Here is a 16,727-nt window from a genome sequence, read left to right as displayed (position 1 = left end):
TGCATTATATTCTCACATTTTTGGGCTCGCATGCATAGTAATCATGTATCAATCCCGCCTGTCATCTTTACTTGCTTTCTATGTATCATACCATATCATATGCCTCCTGGCCAATCTTATCTTCTTGTGCTTTGAATCTCTTTGGATTCGTATCTACTACTGGCGGTTGTCGTAGAACCCTGCCAGGCTCATTTCACTGCCGATGTTTAGCTCAGTTGTGATATGCGACATGCGCGCTCCGCAGCTTTGAACCAATTAGCGAAGGACAAGAAGCCTATGGCTGGTCAGAAGCTGCTTCAGAGGACATGCATAAGCAGAGAGTGCTTGGGCTTGAGGTCTCTCCTAAACGCCTTGCGTGTTTTACTCGGGGTTTTCAGGCTTTCGTGGTTATTTGTTTTGCTTTGGTGACTTCGAACTGTCTTTTGCTTCTTGTTGTGAGTACCTGTCTAAATACTTTTGCTCCATTGGCCTTAATATATCTGTGCAAGAATAATCCGGTCTCCGTCAGGACCTACGCAGCAGTTTGTCCTGCTTTACGATGTCGAGAATAAAAAGTCGCAGTGCAATTTCTCACCTTCTAATTTGTACGTACTTACCGTTCATTTACACAGTGGAATGTGCCCTCAAACTCAAAAGAGAGCAATGAAGCTACAATGAGAACTACGAGCATTACCGCATGGAATGACAACACAGCCATGACAAGAGAGCTTGGCAATTAATCAATGAAGTATTTGCGCTTGTCAATGACTGTTCGAAGCATAGATAACCCACTCATCAGAGATTCTGACACTAGTGCCTGCTGAGAAGACAGCCACAGGGCTAACGACGCCCTGGGGAAGAATGCAAAAACGCCGACGATGCAACGGGTCCGGGCTACCCACAAAAGCTCCATCTTATCCCGGAGAGCATTAAAAAATGGTAACCCCTTCGGAGGAAAAATCACCGCTATTGCGCGCCTGAAAATTAGGTGAGAAATTCATATGGCAGATCCTGAGATTATACACAGAAGACAGTGGCGGCGGTCGTTTCAGGAAAGAGTCGAGTCTCAACGGTAGGAGCCTAAGCAATAGGGTTAGGTAATCTTTGCAGCGTGATCGTGGGAATTACAGACTTACCAGAATAGGGGTTCATGCCGGACTGTTGAGGGGCTCCGAGTCCTCTTGCGTTGGCCGGAAGTGGGATTTGAGCTGTGGAGGCCGGGATGTCTACGTGGCGAAGGAGGTCGACCATCTTTTCGGGAGAGAGGCGTGAGATATTGTAGGCTGCGGCACCGGGAATGATACTGAGAAGGTGGACCACGTCTCGGGGAAGAGGAGCGGGGGATCCCTGGGGTTTATAATGACCTGACGCCGCCAAGCCATTGAGTTGCTGAGTTCGCTTCTGCTGTTCGACACGTCGGCCTTGCTTCAAAGGTGACTCGGCACGGACGAACTTGCGCGGGCGATCGGAGTCGTAATCAAAGTCATCAGCAGGATAAGGTCGCTTCGGAGAGCTGGCAGACTGGTCCCTGAACTGAGGCGCAGGAGAGCTGCGAGCCTCGGGAATCATGCCTGGAAACATTGACTTCGGTCTTGTTTGGGAGGGGGATAGAATGGGCCGGACAGTCATTGGGTTGAAGCTGGGTGTGGCATAGCGGTGGAAAAACTGGTCCAAGGACGGTTCTTCGGGGAAGAGTTCACGCATCCGGCTCTCAAGGTTGACGACTTGGACCAGATCACCGTAGCGGGACTCGTATTCGTGAAGAAAAGAGAAGATAGGCTTAGCTTTGTGCACGTTCTCGGGATTGGCGGCCAATCTCCTGACAGTTGTCTCGAAGACGGCACGGGCATTAATGATATCATTGATATCAATCAGATGTTTTAGGTATTCCAAGGCGAAATTCTCATCCTCAGGGAACAGCTTAGCACCACGTTCAAAGATCTTGGTCGCGGCAGGGTCCTTGTAGCAGTGGTACTCCATGAGAGCACTAGCGATGTAGACATCGCTCGTAATGCGGCCTCGCTTGCGCGCCTCAGCAAAGATCTGACGAGAGCCGGCCAGTTCGCCGGGCTTGCCTTTGCCCTGGATGCGGCGCATGGAGCGCATCAGTGCAATCCAGGCGAAGGAGATGGTTTTGGAGAGAATAGTAATCTGGACAGAGTGGGCTTTGCGAACAGCGTCGATCTGTGCCTTCTTCGCGGCCTCCCTCTCCTTCTTTTCTGGGTCATCTTCTTCATCCTCGTTCTGGTTGCCTTCGGGGTTCTGCTGTGCGAAGGTCTCCTCGATCCGTGAGACATCCTGCGACTCTTGGTTTCGAGCCTTGTGTATCAATTCGTACAGAGTATCAAGTAGCTTGTCGTAAGGCTCCCGCACTTTAGCGGCCCGTCCGGCCGAATCTTGCTCAGAGTCTGAGGTAACCTCGAGTCGGTCTGCTCGTTTGAAAGCCAGCAGACAGCTCTCAGGGTTAGCCTCAATGCCCTGCTTCAGCAGCTCATTACCCTCGTTCTCCAGGTCATTCAAGATGCAGAACTCGGCAGCCTCGAACCAGATCTCGGGGACGAATCGGAGTGCCATAAGCGCCTGCTTGTAGACATAGACCACGCGGGACTTGAAGAGAGCGGGGTCATCCTCCTTTAGAACCAGAGGGTCTTCTTTCTCCCAGGCAATCCAACGCTTCCAGATATCAATTTGCTGAGCAAATTCGGCATCACCAGCGTATCCGGGAACAGGAGGCAGTCTCGGCAGTGAGGTGCGGATCAAATCTCGGGTGATGTTTTGTAGTTCTGTGTAGGAGCTGCGAGCAGTCATGTACGAAGGCGAGTGCTCTTGCAGAAATTTCCGGCCCTGGGTCAAAGTTAGCACGACTTCTTGTGATATTGATGACTAGACGTACAGTCAGCTTGTTTAGACCCATCTCGAACTGGTCGTACTCCTTCCACAGCGTGTTGACGGCTTGTGTGGGAACACATATAGCCTTTTGGTAAGCCTTTCGCAGCAAATCCATCTTTTGCTGGTCCTGCCAGCCCGAGCCTCCAATCGTGCCGGGTCCAGATCGAATAAACTCGACATAGTCGTTCCATATGTTTCCGCTGTCCTTGTCCATGCCAACATACTGAAGGGCAAGGTCATACGCAGAAGAAATTGTTCGTCGTGCTTGACCACTGGTATCTGTGCTCAAGGGATTGCGGCGGCGCACATAGTCAAGATAGACCCCCCAGAGCCCAACATTGGGAAGTGTGAGAAGTGTGCGGTTGAAAATCTGCTCCAAGGCGAAAAGCTCATTGAGTTCAGATTCCATCGTGGCATATGCCACCCATTGTTCGGCCTAGCATGAAGAGTTAGCATAACAACTGAGCCACAACAACAACAGCAAAAGCTTACAGCCATGGGAAACAGATTCAAGAACTTCTCATATATCTCGCGAGCACTGTCCAGTCTGTTACGACTCCGGTGCTCTCCAATCAGCTCCAACCACGCCGCGATATCTCCTCGCGGATCCTCGTCGATCCTGTCCTGCAGGATTCCCACGCGATCATGAGGCAAGCGGCCTCTCGCCGCCGAAGGCGAGTCAGGTACAGGGGTAGGAACGGTACTGTTCTGCATGCTGGCATCATGGACAGGCAACTGAAGTTGACCAGGATCAGAGGGATCAATATTATGAACACGAGCAGGAGAATAAGAACTATTGGCAACATCTTGCACGCTGGCAGAGCCCACGGGCGGCTGCGACGATACATCAGGGGAAGTTTGAATTGCATTTCCTGAACTTGGATCTTCAGACATGGTCATAGGCATGGCATTTGTGTCTTCCACCCCTAGTGCAGCCGGTGGCTCGTAGTCCGCCTCATCTTTGTCATCCTCGTCATCATCCTCGACCTCAAATCCCCCGATCGTTCTGGTCTGGGGCTGCGCCGATGCACCAGAGGGTGGTACCGGCGTGGACGTCTGAGACTCAGCACGTGAAGGGCTCTGGGAGGGATCCGGCGCGTCACTGACTTGGTGAGTGGTCGAATCTGAGGATTCGTTTGGATTGGGAGCTGCGGTGGTATCGACATTGTCCTGCTCGAGATGTGCGTGGGTGGGCTCGTATTGGTCATCAAGGGTACTTGAGGGATCATATTCATCGTTGTCATTAGTGCCCAATTCTTCTTCAGCTTCGACGGTTTCAATCGCATCGGCGTTCATGGCTTGGGCCTGCAAGAATGCCTGTTCGGCGTCATCGTCCGCCATGATTGGCGATAGTCTGTGATGAGTAGCTCAGTGCGCAACCTGCTGTGACTCAAGCTTCAAGATTGTTGATTGGGGATGTGTATGGAGTCAACTAGATAGAGATGTGATGAAAGGTGAGAGGGGGGGGGGAAATTGCAGCTGTGAGAAACCCAATCAGTCCACCTGTAGCCAGCGCAGCAGAGACGTGGATACTTTGAAGTCCCAGCCCGATGGAATCTGCGCAGCGGCTGTCACGTGGGCGGTGAGCGCGCAAGGGACGCGAAGGCGCGTCTCCTCGCAGCTCGATTTCCTTAGTTTCCGTTCCTTAAGTGACGAGTCCCCCGCCTTCGCATTCCATGCGGTGAAGCTGTTTGTTTCTCCCCAGACTCGAGCCTCTCTCTCTTCCTATAAATTCGCTGCTTCCCTTTCTTTGCTTTCTTTCATCACATAATCACATACATCAATCCGTCATGTCTGTCGTCTCGCTTCTCGGGGTTAAAGTCCTCAACAACCCTGCCCACTTCTCCTCGTCCTACCAATTCGAGATTACTTTCGAGTGTCTCGAGCAACTCCAAAAAGGTAAGCCTCCCAAAATTCCTCCTCTTATCACCCTTGCTAACACTTTCAATTCAGATCTGGAGTGGAAACTCACGTATGTTGGTTCCGCCACCTCGTAAGCCACACTCCCCGCCGTTCTCAATCCCCTCTGACTGACCTTCTCAGTTCCGAGCAAGATCAGGAACTTGACTCGCTGCTTGTCGGTCCCATTCCTGTCGGAGTGAATAAGTTTATTTTCGAGGCCGACGCCCCCGACTACAAGCGGATCCCCGATTCTGAGATCCTCGGCGTCACCGTCATTCTGCTCACTTGTAGCTATGATGGCCGTGAGTTTGTTCGAGTAGGATACTACGTTAACAACGAGTACGACTCGGAGGAATTGGCCGCCGATCCCCCTGCGAAGCCCCAGATCGAGCACATCCGCCGTAATGTCCTTGCTGAGAAGCCCCGTGTGACTCGCTTTGCGATCAAGTGGTAAGATTCGACTCGTTCAGCCTTGTATCCATACTTGACTAACAAGCGCTTTGCAGGGATTCTGACGAGTCTGCTCCTGCCGAGTACCCGCCTGACCAGCCTGAGGCGGATAACCTGGACGACGATAGCAACGCCTACGGTGCAGAGGAGCGTGAGCTCGAAGCCGCCCTCGTCAAAGAGCTCGAGGAAGCCAACAAGGACGAGATCGAGGGTGATGACCACGATATGGAAGGCGGCGAGGCCACAGCCGGTAACGACGAAGAAGAAGCTTCTGATGCTGAGAGCGAAGATCTTGAGGAGGAGAGCGATGATGATGACGAGGATGAATTGGACGAGGATGAAGCCGCTGAGGCTGATGAGGACGTGGAGATGGGTGATGACAAGCCTGCCCACCCGTCTCAACCCGGTGGACCGGAGGTTATGGTGCACTAAGCTGCCTCCTTGCGTTTCACTTGTTATTCCCAATGTGCTTTTGATGACCCAGTATTACCTTAACGACACCTGGACCCAATATCTTCATTTACCATACTATACCCCTTTTCAACTGGCGTTGATCAGGGTGACGAGATAGAATTCAGTTTTGGAAATTGCCACCTGCAGATCCGTACTATATAGTGCCTTTCACCGGGTAGGCATGCAGGGTCTCATGTCTCCATAGTCAACATAGTCGACCTATGGGCACGACAATAATGGTCCGAGATTGGCACCCCTCAAAGGGAATTGACACTGAGGAATGTTCGGACCGTTTTTTGCTATGTGGCGTTGATGTGAATAATCAGGACTTGAGTTCTTGGTCTGGATTTTAACTACTGTGGATTACGCTCTACATCACAAAACCCAGTCCCCCATATTTATCTCAAGGAGGGGTAATGACAAAGTGGGAAAAAAAAATATATTTGGTAGCTTGTGGGGATCTTCTAAGCATGCAATCCACCTGCAGAAAGAAAACGCCTGCTTGAAACGAAAACCCTAGAGCCCGAATTTCGACCCCAGCGCTGTGAAGATCGGGTCAGTTCCACGCGTGGTATGCAAGGGAGAACAGGTGTTGACAAGGATACACCCTACAGGAATTACTTACCGCTCAAGATAGCCTTCCTCTTTTGGCTCTGTACGTATTTTCCCACGTCGCTGGCGAAGTTACTACTATTCTCCTCCAGACGGTCCATAGTGTCGGTTGCCAGTCCAAGCCGCTCAGTGCGTTCCTGGACTGCGCGGGACATGGAAGACCAGTAGGTTTCCTGATTGCCTGACTCGGGTGGTGGCGCGCGGCCTTCTCGAAGTGCTTTGCGGCGCTCTTGATCCTCCATTTTCATTTGCTCGATCATGCGCTTGGATGGCGGGCGGTCTGGGCCTCCAACTATATTTTGCATTAGACATACTTCAAGACACTCGAAGGGAAGAGTTCATCACGTACTCAGGAGATCCATGTCCGCGGGTGAAACGTATTGAGTACCAGAGATCCACTGGATGTTGGTGATTGTGGGACGCGCGGGTAGGACCTTTGCAGGGTCATGTAGACGATCTTGAGACACAGCCCTGCGAGAGATTAGCGAAATGATTCTAGTCGAGCAATGAGGGATTCTTACAGTTTGCGACCGGTTCCCCAAACATTGAAGAGCCCGATTTGTGAAGGACCAACCCAAGTCATCACGCTTCCCGCTGGTGTGATGCATGCTTCAGGCAGTCGTCGCATATCAGCAATGTGGTTGATTCTTTCGCAGCCTATGTCTCGAAGGCCAGGAATGGAGAATGCACGGACGTTGCCATCACCAAACAATCCGACCAAGCTGTAGCCACGGCCTTCGCTCTTCACAACTGCGGCTGAGTCGCAGAGATAGTCGTCCCAGTTCTTGTGTGCACCCTTCGATGTAGGTGGCTTGAAGATTCTGCAGCCTGAAGGTGTGACTGCAATCACAACACCATTGACCTTCACGCCATTTCTCAGTCCACCGACGACACCAGGCGTGGCAAAAGCGTGTCTCCCAGACTCTGCGTCAATGGGAATAAGGGCGATGATCTTGTCTTCGACATTTGAGAACCCAGCCAAAGCAGCTGTATATGTACCACTCGGGGAGGGTAGCACCTTGAAGGTTGCCACATTTCCTCGGTTGGTACCAACAAAGCAGCAAATACTTGAATAGTCTGTTGCAAGCCAATATGTAAGCGTTGTCAAAGAAATTCCGAGATCACAGACTCATACCTTCACCATCTAAAGTCATCACACCAAAATCGATAAAGGTTGGCCATTCAGGAGAAGTATCCTCTGTACCAGTCTTCTTTAAGAAGCTGCTGCGCTTCGGCGCCTTTGTCAGCTCCGATAGATGCGCAGTGTGTATTACTGCCGGACCACGCAGGTCGATGATCACCAAGCTACCTCCTTGGAAACCAGCCGCGACAAAACCCACCGGGCTATGCTTTAAAGCTGTGACTACCCCCTGTTGCATATCTAAAAGTGTCAGGGGAGCATTCCTGTCTTCAAGCCAGGGTCCGTCCGATGAGAGATTGGCGTCAGGTTCCCAGCTCCTTGGTTGACACCAGGAGGATTTTCCTGTCCTACAGAAGGGTTGTTGCCCCATCTAAAAACGATCACTTCGCCACTCTTGAGACCAACAGACAATTCACCCGTGCCAATTCCCATCGACATCTCGGTCACCTCAATATTGCGAACTCGACCCACGGCTCGAGCTAGATCCACTTGCACGGCGTCTCCATTCTCGATTTCATCATCGTGACCAGCATCCCAGAGGCGGATCGTGCCATCGGCGTGCGCAGTAGATATTACGTTCCGGTTCTCGAAGCGCTTTAAAGGGTTCTTCGCTTCTGCACCCCCAAGGACGAATTTAGGCCCTTGTAACCTGCGTTCCCTCAGCCCCAGCCAAACCGCACGATCGACTGGTGTGAGTGTGGCCTTGTTCACGAATGGATGAACGAAAGACAGGAACGGATGGAGCATGTTGGTTGGTGTGATAGCGTGACCGCTGGGAAAACTCATCGTGACCAACTCCCCAGAGGACAGCACGACAAGGATGGCGATTGGATCATGAGCACCGGCGAAATAAGGATCGGTGCGTGGGACGAGGCAGTATGTGATAGCGTGGGCTCCCGGGGAAGAGGTAGATTCATATGCCTTCGAGATCGCTCAAGATAGCCGGATAGAACTTGCCACGACGAAGTTTGATAATTGGGAGTCGGGCCCATGTCGAGGAAAGTAAGGCCCTTATTCGGATCTCCTATGTGTCGTCCACCAGCAACCAGGATACCAGTGTCATCGGCGCTTTCCTTAGCGCACCATGTAACCTTGGTAATGGGCTCCTTGGGTCCAGAGAACTCCCCAGCAGCAGGATCGGACCGGGTCATGCCCGGCTGGTCAATATTCGTGGCCTGGATTGTCCTGGCATGAAGCTTGCGGCCGTCCTTGGTATCCCAGAGAACGAGACTGGTATCGTCATGTACGGTCAGTACAAATATCCCGTTTGGATGCCAGACCGCATCGATCAGTCTGGGGCGGCGCACAAGGTTGGAGGGCATCTCGAAATCGCCACCTGGGGCGCCGGGAGGAACCTCATAGACAAAGTACTTTTGCGCGACATTTTGCTTGAATGAGAATGTCACAGCTCCCTCCGGATATCCAATTAAGATCTTACCGATATCTCGTGTCGAAAAGGCGAGTGATACAACCGGGAATAGGCGAGCACGCGGGTTCTTCTCCAGCCAAAGATTTGGGATCTTGAAAGGCGTCAGGCACTCTCGATCGAGATCATATGCAACAACCTCGCCTATGATGATATCAGCATTCTATGTTTATCTTCCCCATCATAAAATCGCCCAACAAACCGTTTAAAAGGCCAATGAAGGCATAATCCAGACTCGGGTCCGTCGCAAGTGCAGTGGCTTGACCAGGGGGGGGCGTAGGAGGTGATCAAAGACCTGGTGGTAAGGGAGAATATGCAGATTTCATTCCTCGAGTCGACACTGATGAGCTTATCAGCGCAGAACTGCAGGAACTTGGCCGAGGCCTTGCGCGGGAATGGAAAGACGACTAAGACGCGCCGTTGTCCAAAGACATAGATCTGGCCGCTGCCGAACTGGGTATCACTGGTGCCGACGGCGAGGAGGGACTGGATGGGATCGTAGGCGATCACACTTATTTGTGAGTTGACACCGCAGCGCTCGAACTGTGAGAGCAGAGTCAGTTTGAGTCCAAAGGAGGGTGCCTGAAGTGCAAAGACGAACGTCGTCAAGCTGGAAAAGATCCGGGGACAGACCCTCGGACAAATCCTTCTGAATACCGGCCTGTTTCCCCCTCAGAAATTGAGCCATCCTCGCAGTTGAACGGGTGGCAGGCTATATTGCGGAAGAAACGGGGAAAAAAGTGGTGGAGCTTGGAGAATGTCCGCAGCTGACGGCATGGCGGAGGCTAAACGGATCTGCCCCGCTTTCCGCTCTACGCCTCCATTTGGAGATCATTGGTCTTCTACGTGAAGTGTTGTCAGATAACTTTGCTCAATTCAAGCTGCGAAATCTCTACGTCTGTCTGGTTGTGCGAAAGTAGTTCCGAGGTCCATTCGAGCCGAATATTGTGTTGGCAATGATCACTTTCAGCGCCGCATCACATGCCGAGCTAAATCCACATTGGGCTCTCGAGAAATCTCCACGCCGCGAGGCTCGCAAAACAATGTGAACATGTATAGAAATCCCAGAACATCATGTTGCTGGGGTACTTCAAACGCTCAATCTTGTACTCAAGCGCTTGAAACCATTTCAAAAGCGGCCATGTGTGAGATCGTACTCATCAGTCGACGCCGGGCGTCAAATTCCTCGGTCTCGTCTCGTGCCCGATAGTATTGTGTAGTGATCTGGGAAACCAATCGATAGCACGCGTACCTTAAAGAGCACGTAGGTTAGTATGAATGACTCTGAAATGAAAGCATAAATGAAATACTAGCAACAAAACATACATTAATAATCGGACATCTTCCTTCTTTGTCCTAGTCAAAGGCATCCCTGCCCCTTCCAAGACAGCAATGCTTGCATTTTCAAAGAGCTCCGCCATCAGCATGTCTCCCCAGAAAGCGCTGCTAAAATCGACCACACCGGAGAGTTGTTTCGATGTCTCATCCAGCAAAACATGCGACGGCCGACCGAAGCCTGCAACCACCAGACGCGGCAAAGTGACTTCATCGAGTGCCGACGCCAGACGACCCAGTTCGTGACGAATTTCGGCGTATGGGAGATGGATAAACATGTCCTCTGCATCACGCAGGACGCTCTCGAAAAGAACACAAAAAGATTCGCGCCAGGAGCGTCTTCCAGATCCGGCGGCGACCTGTTGTAATGTGCCAAATGCAGGTGCGACGTTTTGCCCAATAGTACTGGACAGAAAGCCCAGATGGCGGTCAATGTCATTTCTTTGGCGACTTGTGAGTTGGCTTTCCATCTCCGCGAGAGCTGTACCCCTCACATAGTGTCGTATTAAGTAGGAGGACCCAAGTAGCCTTCCTTGTGGGTGGTAATGATACAATTGTGGAATGCACGGGTTGGCACTTTGTCCAAGAAGAGCCAAGAAACGAGCTTCAGTCTCGAGAAGGTATCGCTCCTGTCGCAAAAGAGGAGTGCCGGGGAAGGGAGACCCCTTCAACAGCAGGCGTACCCCATTTGAAAGAGTTAAGAGACGAAGGGAATGGACATGACCGAGAATGTTCTGCGAGCTTTGCACACGGACCGTGGAGGGGAAGAGCAAGGAGATGACAGCGTCCAGCCTCTGTTGTTCGTCTGCTTCACACGAATGTGGGCCATTCGTGAAAAGCATTTTGGGCCCATTTAGGAAGACCAGAGGGTGTGTCGATACCTTGGAGCGGTACATGCCGATCATGTATCTAGCATAATAAGGAGACAGGGGAAGAGAAGGAGATAGATGAGGCCGGAGATATTGCTAATCAAAGACCAGCCCTGACTTTCCGAGGAGAAGGCTCAACACGAGAGCTTTTCTGTTCGGGGAGCATTGCCACAGATCCAAATCCACAGTGGTCCCCCAAAGCAACGAGAGGACAAACCGCGACATATTGCCGTCAAATCAGCCGTCAAAATTCAGCAGGGAAGGTGACCGCGGGCTTGTAAAGCCACGCCATTGCATGGCATTCAGTAGGTTGTTCTACGCGAGATATGGGGCTGTGGAGCGCCTGTCGTCCGAGATCAAGCGAGAAAATGAACTCACCCAGGGATCAGCGAACATTGAATTGTGGTTAGGCTCCTTGGAGTAAATAGAAAGTGAATGTTACCACTCGCGTAAGGATCCCGCGTTGAGCATCGCGGGCATCCGAGCACCGAGCGAGCGCCAATCAGGGGAGTCGCTTGCCGAATAACCAGCCGTGGATCCCCGGGGTGGAGCCGAGACGAACCTTTGGAATGTTCTTCACGTCGATGTCATCACCCTATTTATTGTTTGGGATTTTGGTATTTCCTCTTCCATCGCCAAGGGACTCCCGTTTCGCATGGCTCTCGCTTCCGATTGCTCCAAATTGGCCACTGACCCCTCCAGTCCTGAAACAGTCACTGTGGACTCTAATACATTCTCGTGCAGTATCCGGATGAGTTCTCAGTCACTCCAGATTGTGATAGAGCACTGGGCGTTGGGTACAATTCTAGATGCATGGCTCTTGCTGGCGTGAAACCTGGACCGGCTGATCGGCCAAGGGTGAGGGTCCAGGTCCCCGTCCCGGCCCCAGTCTCAGGTCCAGGCTCGTGCTCATGCTCAGCCTCGTGCTCGGATATGAGTTGAGAATTGTGCTTGTTTTTTTCTGGGGAGGCACGGAAGTAAGCCGAATTGATTATGATGTACCTGATAAGCATGTTTGGGATGCCTGGTGGCTGCATGAAATTGTCTCCGAACTTGGATCTAGCGGCGGGTGTATAATCTCCATGTGCAAGGCCACCGCACTGTGCAGCGGGGCCTCGTTATTATTAATCCCATAATGGGTTCCTCAAGCGAGAAGGACGAGATGTCTCGGCCCATTGGCCCCAGTGAGGCGCCGCACAACGCTAATTTTTAGCTTCTGCGGCCTGATCCGCCGCGGGTTTCGCTGGATCGTAGATCTCGGCCAAATTATACCGTTTCAGCTGGTCGTAATCACTGCCCACAACACTCATTCCGATCACGTTCTGACACGCGGACATCAGCTTACGTGTGGAGTGAATGTAAGATTGGGGCCTGGAACTCACCTGCACAACGTCCACCAAAATCATCAAATCGTAATTCTTCAAGTCCACGGGGTGCTCAGGGCCAACGGCATCAGCGACAGTCTTGATGACCTCGTCTCGTTTGAATTTGTTATTCCCTCGAATCGTCGGTCGAATCGCATACTACATAATGTTAGATTATCGACACCCAGAATCACGCCTCGTCATCGCTCAAGCGAGATGTAGCACGTGGTGTGAACAGTGAGGAGTCACGATCCGCAAAAGGACATACCTTCTTCGGCGGCCCCCAGAATGGAAATGAGGCTTGAGAATCTCCTTTGCGAAGGCTGCCAGGTCGACGCTAAGCGTCTTTCGGAGAGTAGAGACTGGGGTCATGCGTTTAATCCATCTGCTGTTCTTGGTGTCCGGATGGGCCTGTGCTTCGGAACAAAGACGGTGGACCAGCGAGACCGGGTCGATCGACTTATCAAGGCGCAGGAAAACAACTGTCGGGGATTAATTAGCACGGCCCTCGACTAGACTTGCATCTAGAGCATCGGCCAAAGCGCCAAGTTCGTGAACGCACCACAGGGCATCTCCAATTGCATTCCTTGAAAAGGGCGTTTCTTATCCTTGCTGGTCTGCAAGCCTGCCAGCTCTCGTTGGATCTGGGCCTCGATGTCGCCATCATCCTCGTCCTCGTCCTCCTCTTCGGTCTTCAACTCACCGGAAGACTCAACAGCCTAGGATGACGTGTCAGCAATTTCGACGATTAGGCTGGGACCATTCCAAATTGAGGTAGACCGACGTGAGAAAAGACATCAACAGCTTCTCTAATACATTTGCTCTCCCTGCCCATATCACAGGTCACGAATACACCGGAGTCTCCGCTCTCCATACTCACTCGGCTGCTGGGCTGTTTATACATGCCCTTGCCATCCTGCAAATTCTCTTAGTGCGGATAATGGTTGATGGGCGACCCTGGTGGGGTTCCCCGGTTCCCGGAGAAAGTCGTACCTTTCTGCGCTTCACGGCGCCTGATTGACCCGCCATACTGCGCTTCCCTCCCATGAGAAAAATACGTCTCAGGTGGTTGATAAAGCCCCGATGGCCGATAAGAGACAGGTGGGGGGTGAAGCTGAGTTTTGTGTGATCAGCCTCCCCGTTGGGTTTAGCGGGCCGCAAAGGTGGATCGCGAGAGCTTCACGTTGCTTGAAGTTTATCACAACATGTACTTTGTTTGTCTCTGTACTTTCCCAGGGTCTTTGTATTTTCCGAACTTGTTATCAAGACAGCACCGTCTTACACAAGCTAGTTCTCCATTATTGCCTGTTTCCCGTGGTAGTACGGTCGCTGTCACACAATGAATGGCATGACATCAATGGGCCCAATCATGACGTAGGTTACTGGGTCTTAGGCCTCACGATCGCGATTGAGCTACCTTAAGCTTCCTAGTTCCGGATCATTCGGCGAGGAAAAGTACTGCTCCGAGGCCCTTTTTTCGTCGGCCTGCCGTCTTCCGACTGCCCCGTATGACCTTTGTGCAGAGGTGCTTTTAGCTTGCTCTTACCACCCCGCCTGCCCTCTTAATCTATCCATTTCCCCCCTCCCCCCAACCTCCTAACTCTCCCCCCACCACCTTCTGGTTTTTCCTCCATCTTTAACAGCTATGGCATCTACCGATATCGTTACCCGGGAGCTGAAGAATCCCATGGACGTAGCCGAATACCTCTTCAGACGTCTACACGAGGTCGGCGTCCGTGCCGTCCACGGCGTACCCGGCGACTACAATCTCTCTGCCCTGGATTACCTCCCAAAGTGCGGTCTGAACTGGGTAGGCAATTGCAATGAGCTTAACGCAGGCAAGTTTTCGCGCTGAATTGGGAAAGTCCATGAGACCTGAGCTCTAATACCACCCAAACAGGCTATGCGGCCGATGGCTACGCTCGTGTGAACGGCATTGGCGCTTTGGTCACGACTTTCGGAGTTGGAGAGCTGTCCGCCCTCAATGCCATTGCAGGCGCTTACTCTGAATTCGTCCCGATCGTACACATTGTCGGCCAACCTACCACCCAGTCACAGAAAGATGGAATGCTGCTCCACCACACTCTTGGGAATGGAGACTTCAACGTGTTCAATAAGATGAGCTCGGCCATCTCTTGCTACACTGCTCGGCTCAATGATCCCCATGACGCTGCAACGCAAATTGACAGTGCCATTCGTGAATGCTGGATTCGCAGTCGTCCGGTCTACGTCACTCTGCCTGCTGACCTGGTTGCCGCCAAAGTTAACGGTGATCGTCTGAAGCAGCCGATCGATCTATCTTTGCCTAAGAATGACCCGGAGAAGGAGGACTACGTCGTTGACGTGGTTTTGAAGTATCTCAATGCAGCCAAGAACCCTATCATTCTGGTTGACGCCTGTGCCATTCGACACCGGGTTCTGGAAGAAGTTCGCGACTTGGTCGAGGCTTCCAACCTGCCCACATTCGTCACGCCGATGGGCAAAGGTGCGGTGAACGAGACATACAAGAATTTCGGCGGTGTGTATGCCGGCAGCGGCTCACAACCCAATGTGAGCGAGGCTGTAGAGGCTTCTGATCTCATTCTCAGCATCGGGGCAATCAAGTCGGACTTCAACACGACGGGATTCACCTACCGTATTGGACAATTGAATACCATTGATTTCCACAGCACTTATGTGCGCGTGCGGTACTCGGAGTATCCCGAGATCAACATGAAGGGTGTTTTGCGAAAGGTTATCCAGAGGATGGGCAAGGTCAATGCTGTTGCTCCCCCTCCCCTCACAAATCGTCTCCCCAAGAACGAGGAGAACTCAACCAGCCAGGTCGTCACCCATGACTGGCTGTGGCCGACCGTTGGCCAGTGGCTCAAGGAGAAGGATATTATCATTACCGAGACTGGCACTGCCAACTTTGGTATCTGGGATACTCGATTCCCTGCACACGTGACTGCGATCAGCCAGGTCCTCTGGGGCAGCATTGGCTATTCACTCGGCTCTTGCCAGGGCGCCGCATTGGCCGCGAAGGAGCAAAACAACCGCCGCACCATCCTCTTCATTGGAGACGGTAGCACCCAATTGACCGTCCAAGAAATTAGCACAATGCTGCGGAACAAGCTAAACCCTATTGTGTAAGTCTCCCCACGCCGTCTCCCACGGTAGAGATAGGCGTGCTTATGAATGTTTCAGTTTTGTGATCTGCAATGAAGGCTACACCATTGAACGCTACATCCACGGATGGGATGCAAGCTACAACGACATCCAGCCCTGGGACTTCTACAGCATCCCCAAAGTATTCGGTGGCCAAGATGGATACCAGGGTTATCGGGTGAAGACCCGGGATGAACTGACCCAGCTATTTGCTAAGCCAGACTTCTGCAATTCGGACAAGCTTCGCGTAAGTTGGCAATATCTATCTGACTGGGAAATTAAATCCGACTAACACTGTGTGTAGCTTGTTGAGTTGTACATGCCCCGAGACGACGCTCCCTCCGCTTTGAAGTTGACTGCCAAGGCTGCGGCCAAGCGCAACGAATAAGCCTTTCATTTGATAAACTGATAATCTCCTCTCATAGGTTACGCTGTTACCATGAGTGCGCAGCTCTAGATTAATCTATGAAGAAGAGAACCTTAATCACTGTTTTTATCCTCGATATGGCCTACATGTCCACTTCCACGAGGAGCTTTGCGCGTTCCAGTCTAACTCAGATAGGTAAAATGTAAAGCAGCTTCAGCTGGCGCCACAAGTCACTCTGAGACACCTGGATTACAGGTCCACTAACATTGCCGAGTCGTAGAATGGGGCAGGGGTCCCAATATGACACTTGCCTTTCCCCTAGTTACCGTACTTCGTATATTGGTGGCTACCTTGGGTACCTAGACATTTCGGTACCTGCTGGACTACAGTAGCTACCAAACTTCCACCAGAAACTTCCCCGACTCCACCGGATCCACGTGATGAACCGCCCAAGTTGACCTTGCTTTGTTTCCTCTTCACTCTTGAAAGTCTCTCTGAATATCCCAGGTAGATATCATCTGGCTGTGAGTGTGTCTGTGTTTCGGGGTTGGGATCATTCTCCGAAGCAAGGAGCGCATGGAATCTTCCCCTCCCGTCGCTTGGACTCCCCATTTTTCGCGGAGGGGGATCGCCCTCGCATTTCGCTCGCTGACGATAATCTCAAGTATAGCCCCGAGCCCAGCCTTTTCTCCGCTGGCGGTTGCTTGGCCGGGTGCATAGCGCTGCCCCTTTCCTCGCCTAGCGACTCCCAACGCCTGCGATAAGGAATTGGTGGCGCCGAGACTGATCATGT

The 16,727-nt window shown here is 52.0% G+C and overlaps 6 protein-coding genes across 6 annotated transcripts; 2 read left to right on the top strand and 4 right to left on the bottom strand.

Annotated features, from left to right (window-relative positions):
• Window positions 1–1,059: 1,059 nt before the first annotated feature.
• On the bottom strand, window positions 1,060–4,209 carry rna14 (cleavage polyadenylation factor subunit RNA14; the record flags this gene model as incomplete). Its single annotated transcript, XM_056961764.1, has 3 exons — window positions 1,060–2,823; window positions 2,873–3,304; window positions 3,361–4,209. The coding sequence occupies 3 exons, from the start codon at window positions 4,207–4,209 to the stop codon at window positions 1,060–1,062; spliced, it is 3,045 nt and encodes a 1,014-aa protein (XP_056826767.1).
• A 449-nt stretch (window positions 4,210–4,658) lies between these two features.
• On the top strand, window positions 4,659–5,652 carry asf1 (nucleosome assembly factor ASF1; the record flags this gene model as incomplete). The annotated part of the gene is made up of 4 exons (XM_056961763.1): window positions 4,659–4,767; window positions 4,822–4,861; window positions 4,912–5,220; window positions 5,277–5,652. 4 exons carry the CDS (start codon window positions 4,659–4,661, stop codon window positions 5,650–5,652), a joined length of 834 nt encoding a protein of 277 aa, XP_056826766.1.
• Window positions 5,653–6,189: 537 nt separating this feature from the next.
• Window positions 6,190–9,540, bottom strand: N7477_000099 (uncharacterized protein; the record flags this gene model as incomplete). Its single annotated transcript, XM_056961762.1, has 10 exons — window positions 6,190–6,215; window positions 6,299–6,577; window positions 6,635–6,756; window positions 6,807–7,362; window positions 7,421–7,773; window positions 7,836–8,347; window positions 8,473–8,996; window positions 9,055–9,086; window positions 9,148–9,395; window positions 9,454–9,540. 10 exons carry the CDS (start codon window positions 9,538–9,540, stop codon window positions 6,190–6,192), a joined length of 2,739 nt encoding a protein of 912 aa, XP_056826765.1.
• Window positions 9,541–9,962: 422 nt separating this feature from the next.
• Window positions 9,963–11,083, bottom strand: N7477_000098 (phosphotransferase family protein; the record flags this gene model as incomplete). The annotated part of the gene is made up of 2 exons (XM_056961761.1): window positions 9,963–10,104; window positions 10,179–11,083. The coding sequence occupies 2 exons, from the start codon at window positions 11,081–11,083 to the stop codon at window positions 9,963–9,965; spliced, it is 1,047 nt and encodes a 348-aa protein (XP_056826764.1).
• Window positions 11,084–12,258: 1,175 nt separating this feature from the next.
• On the bottom strand, window positions 12,259–13,345 carry N7477_000097 (THUMP domain-containing protein; the record flags this gene model as incomplete). Its single annotated transcript, XM_056961760.1, has 5 exons — window positions 12,259–12,378; window positions 12,439–12,579; window positions 12,670–12,902; window positions 12,983–13,139; window positions 13,205–13,345. Coding segments are annotated over 5 exons (792 nt in total), but the record flags the coding sequence as incomplete, so codon positions are not given.
• A 720-nt stretch (window positions 13,346–14,065) lies between these two features.
• On the top strand, window positions 14,066–15,955 carry N7477_000096 (alpha-keto acid decarboxylase family protein; the record flags this gene model as incomplete). Its single annotated transcript, XM_056961759.1, has 4 exons — window positions 14,066–14,262; window positions 14,301–15,548; window positions 15,607–15,814; window positions 15,872–15,955. The coding sequence occupies 4 exons, from the start codon at window positions 14,066–14,068 to the stop codon at window positions 15,953–15,955; spliced, it is 1,737 nt and encodes a 578-aa protein (XP_056826762.1).
• Between the last annotated feature and the right edge of the window lie 772 nt (window positions 15,956–16,727).

This window comes from Penicillium maclennaniae (genome assembly GCF_028827695.1).
Source record: "Penicillium maclennaniae strain IBT 15551 chromosome Unknown utg000001l:1.0-3280838.0:1.0-3283122.0, whole genome shotgun sequence".
NCBI lineage: Eukaryota > Fungi > Ascomycota > Eurotiomycetes > Eurotiales > Aspergillaceae > Penicillium > Penicillium maclennaniae.
Note: the sequence above shows the minus strand (reverse complement) of the source record. Positions and strands in the feature narration are given on the sequence as shown.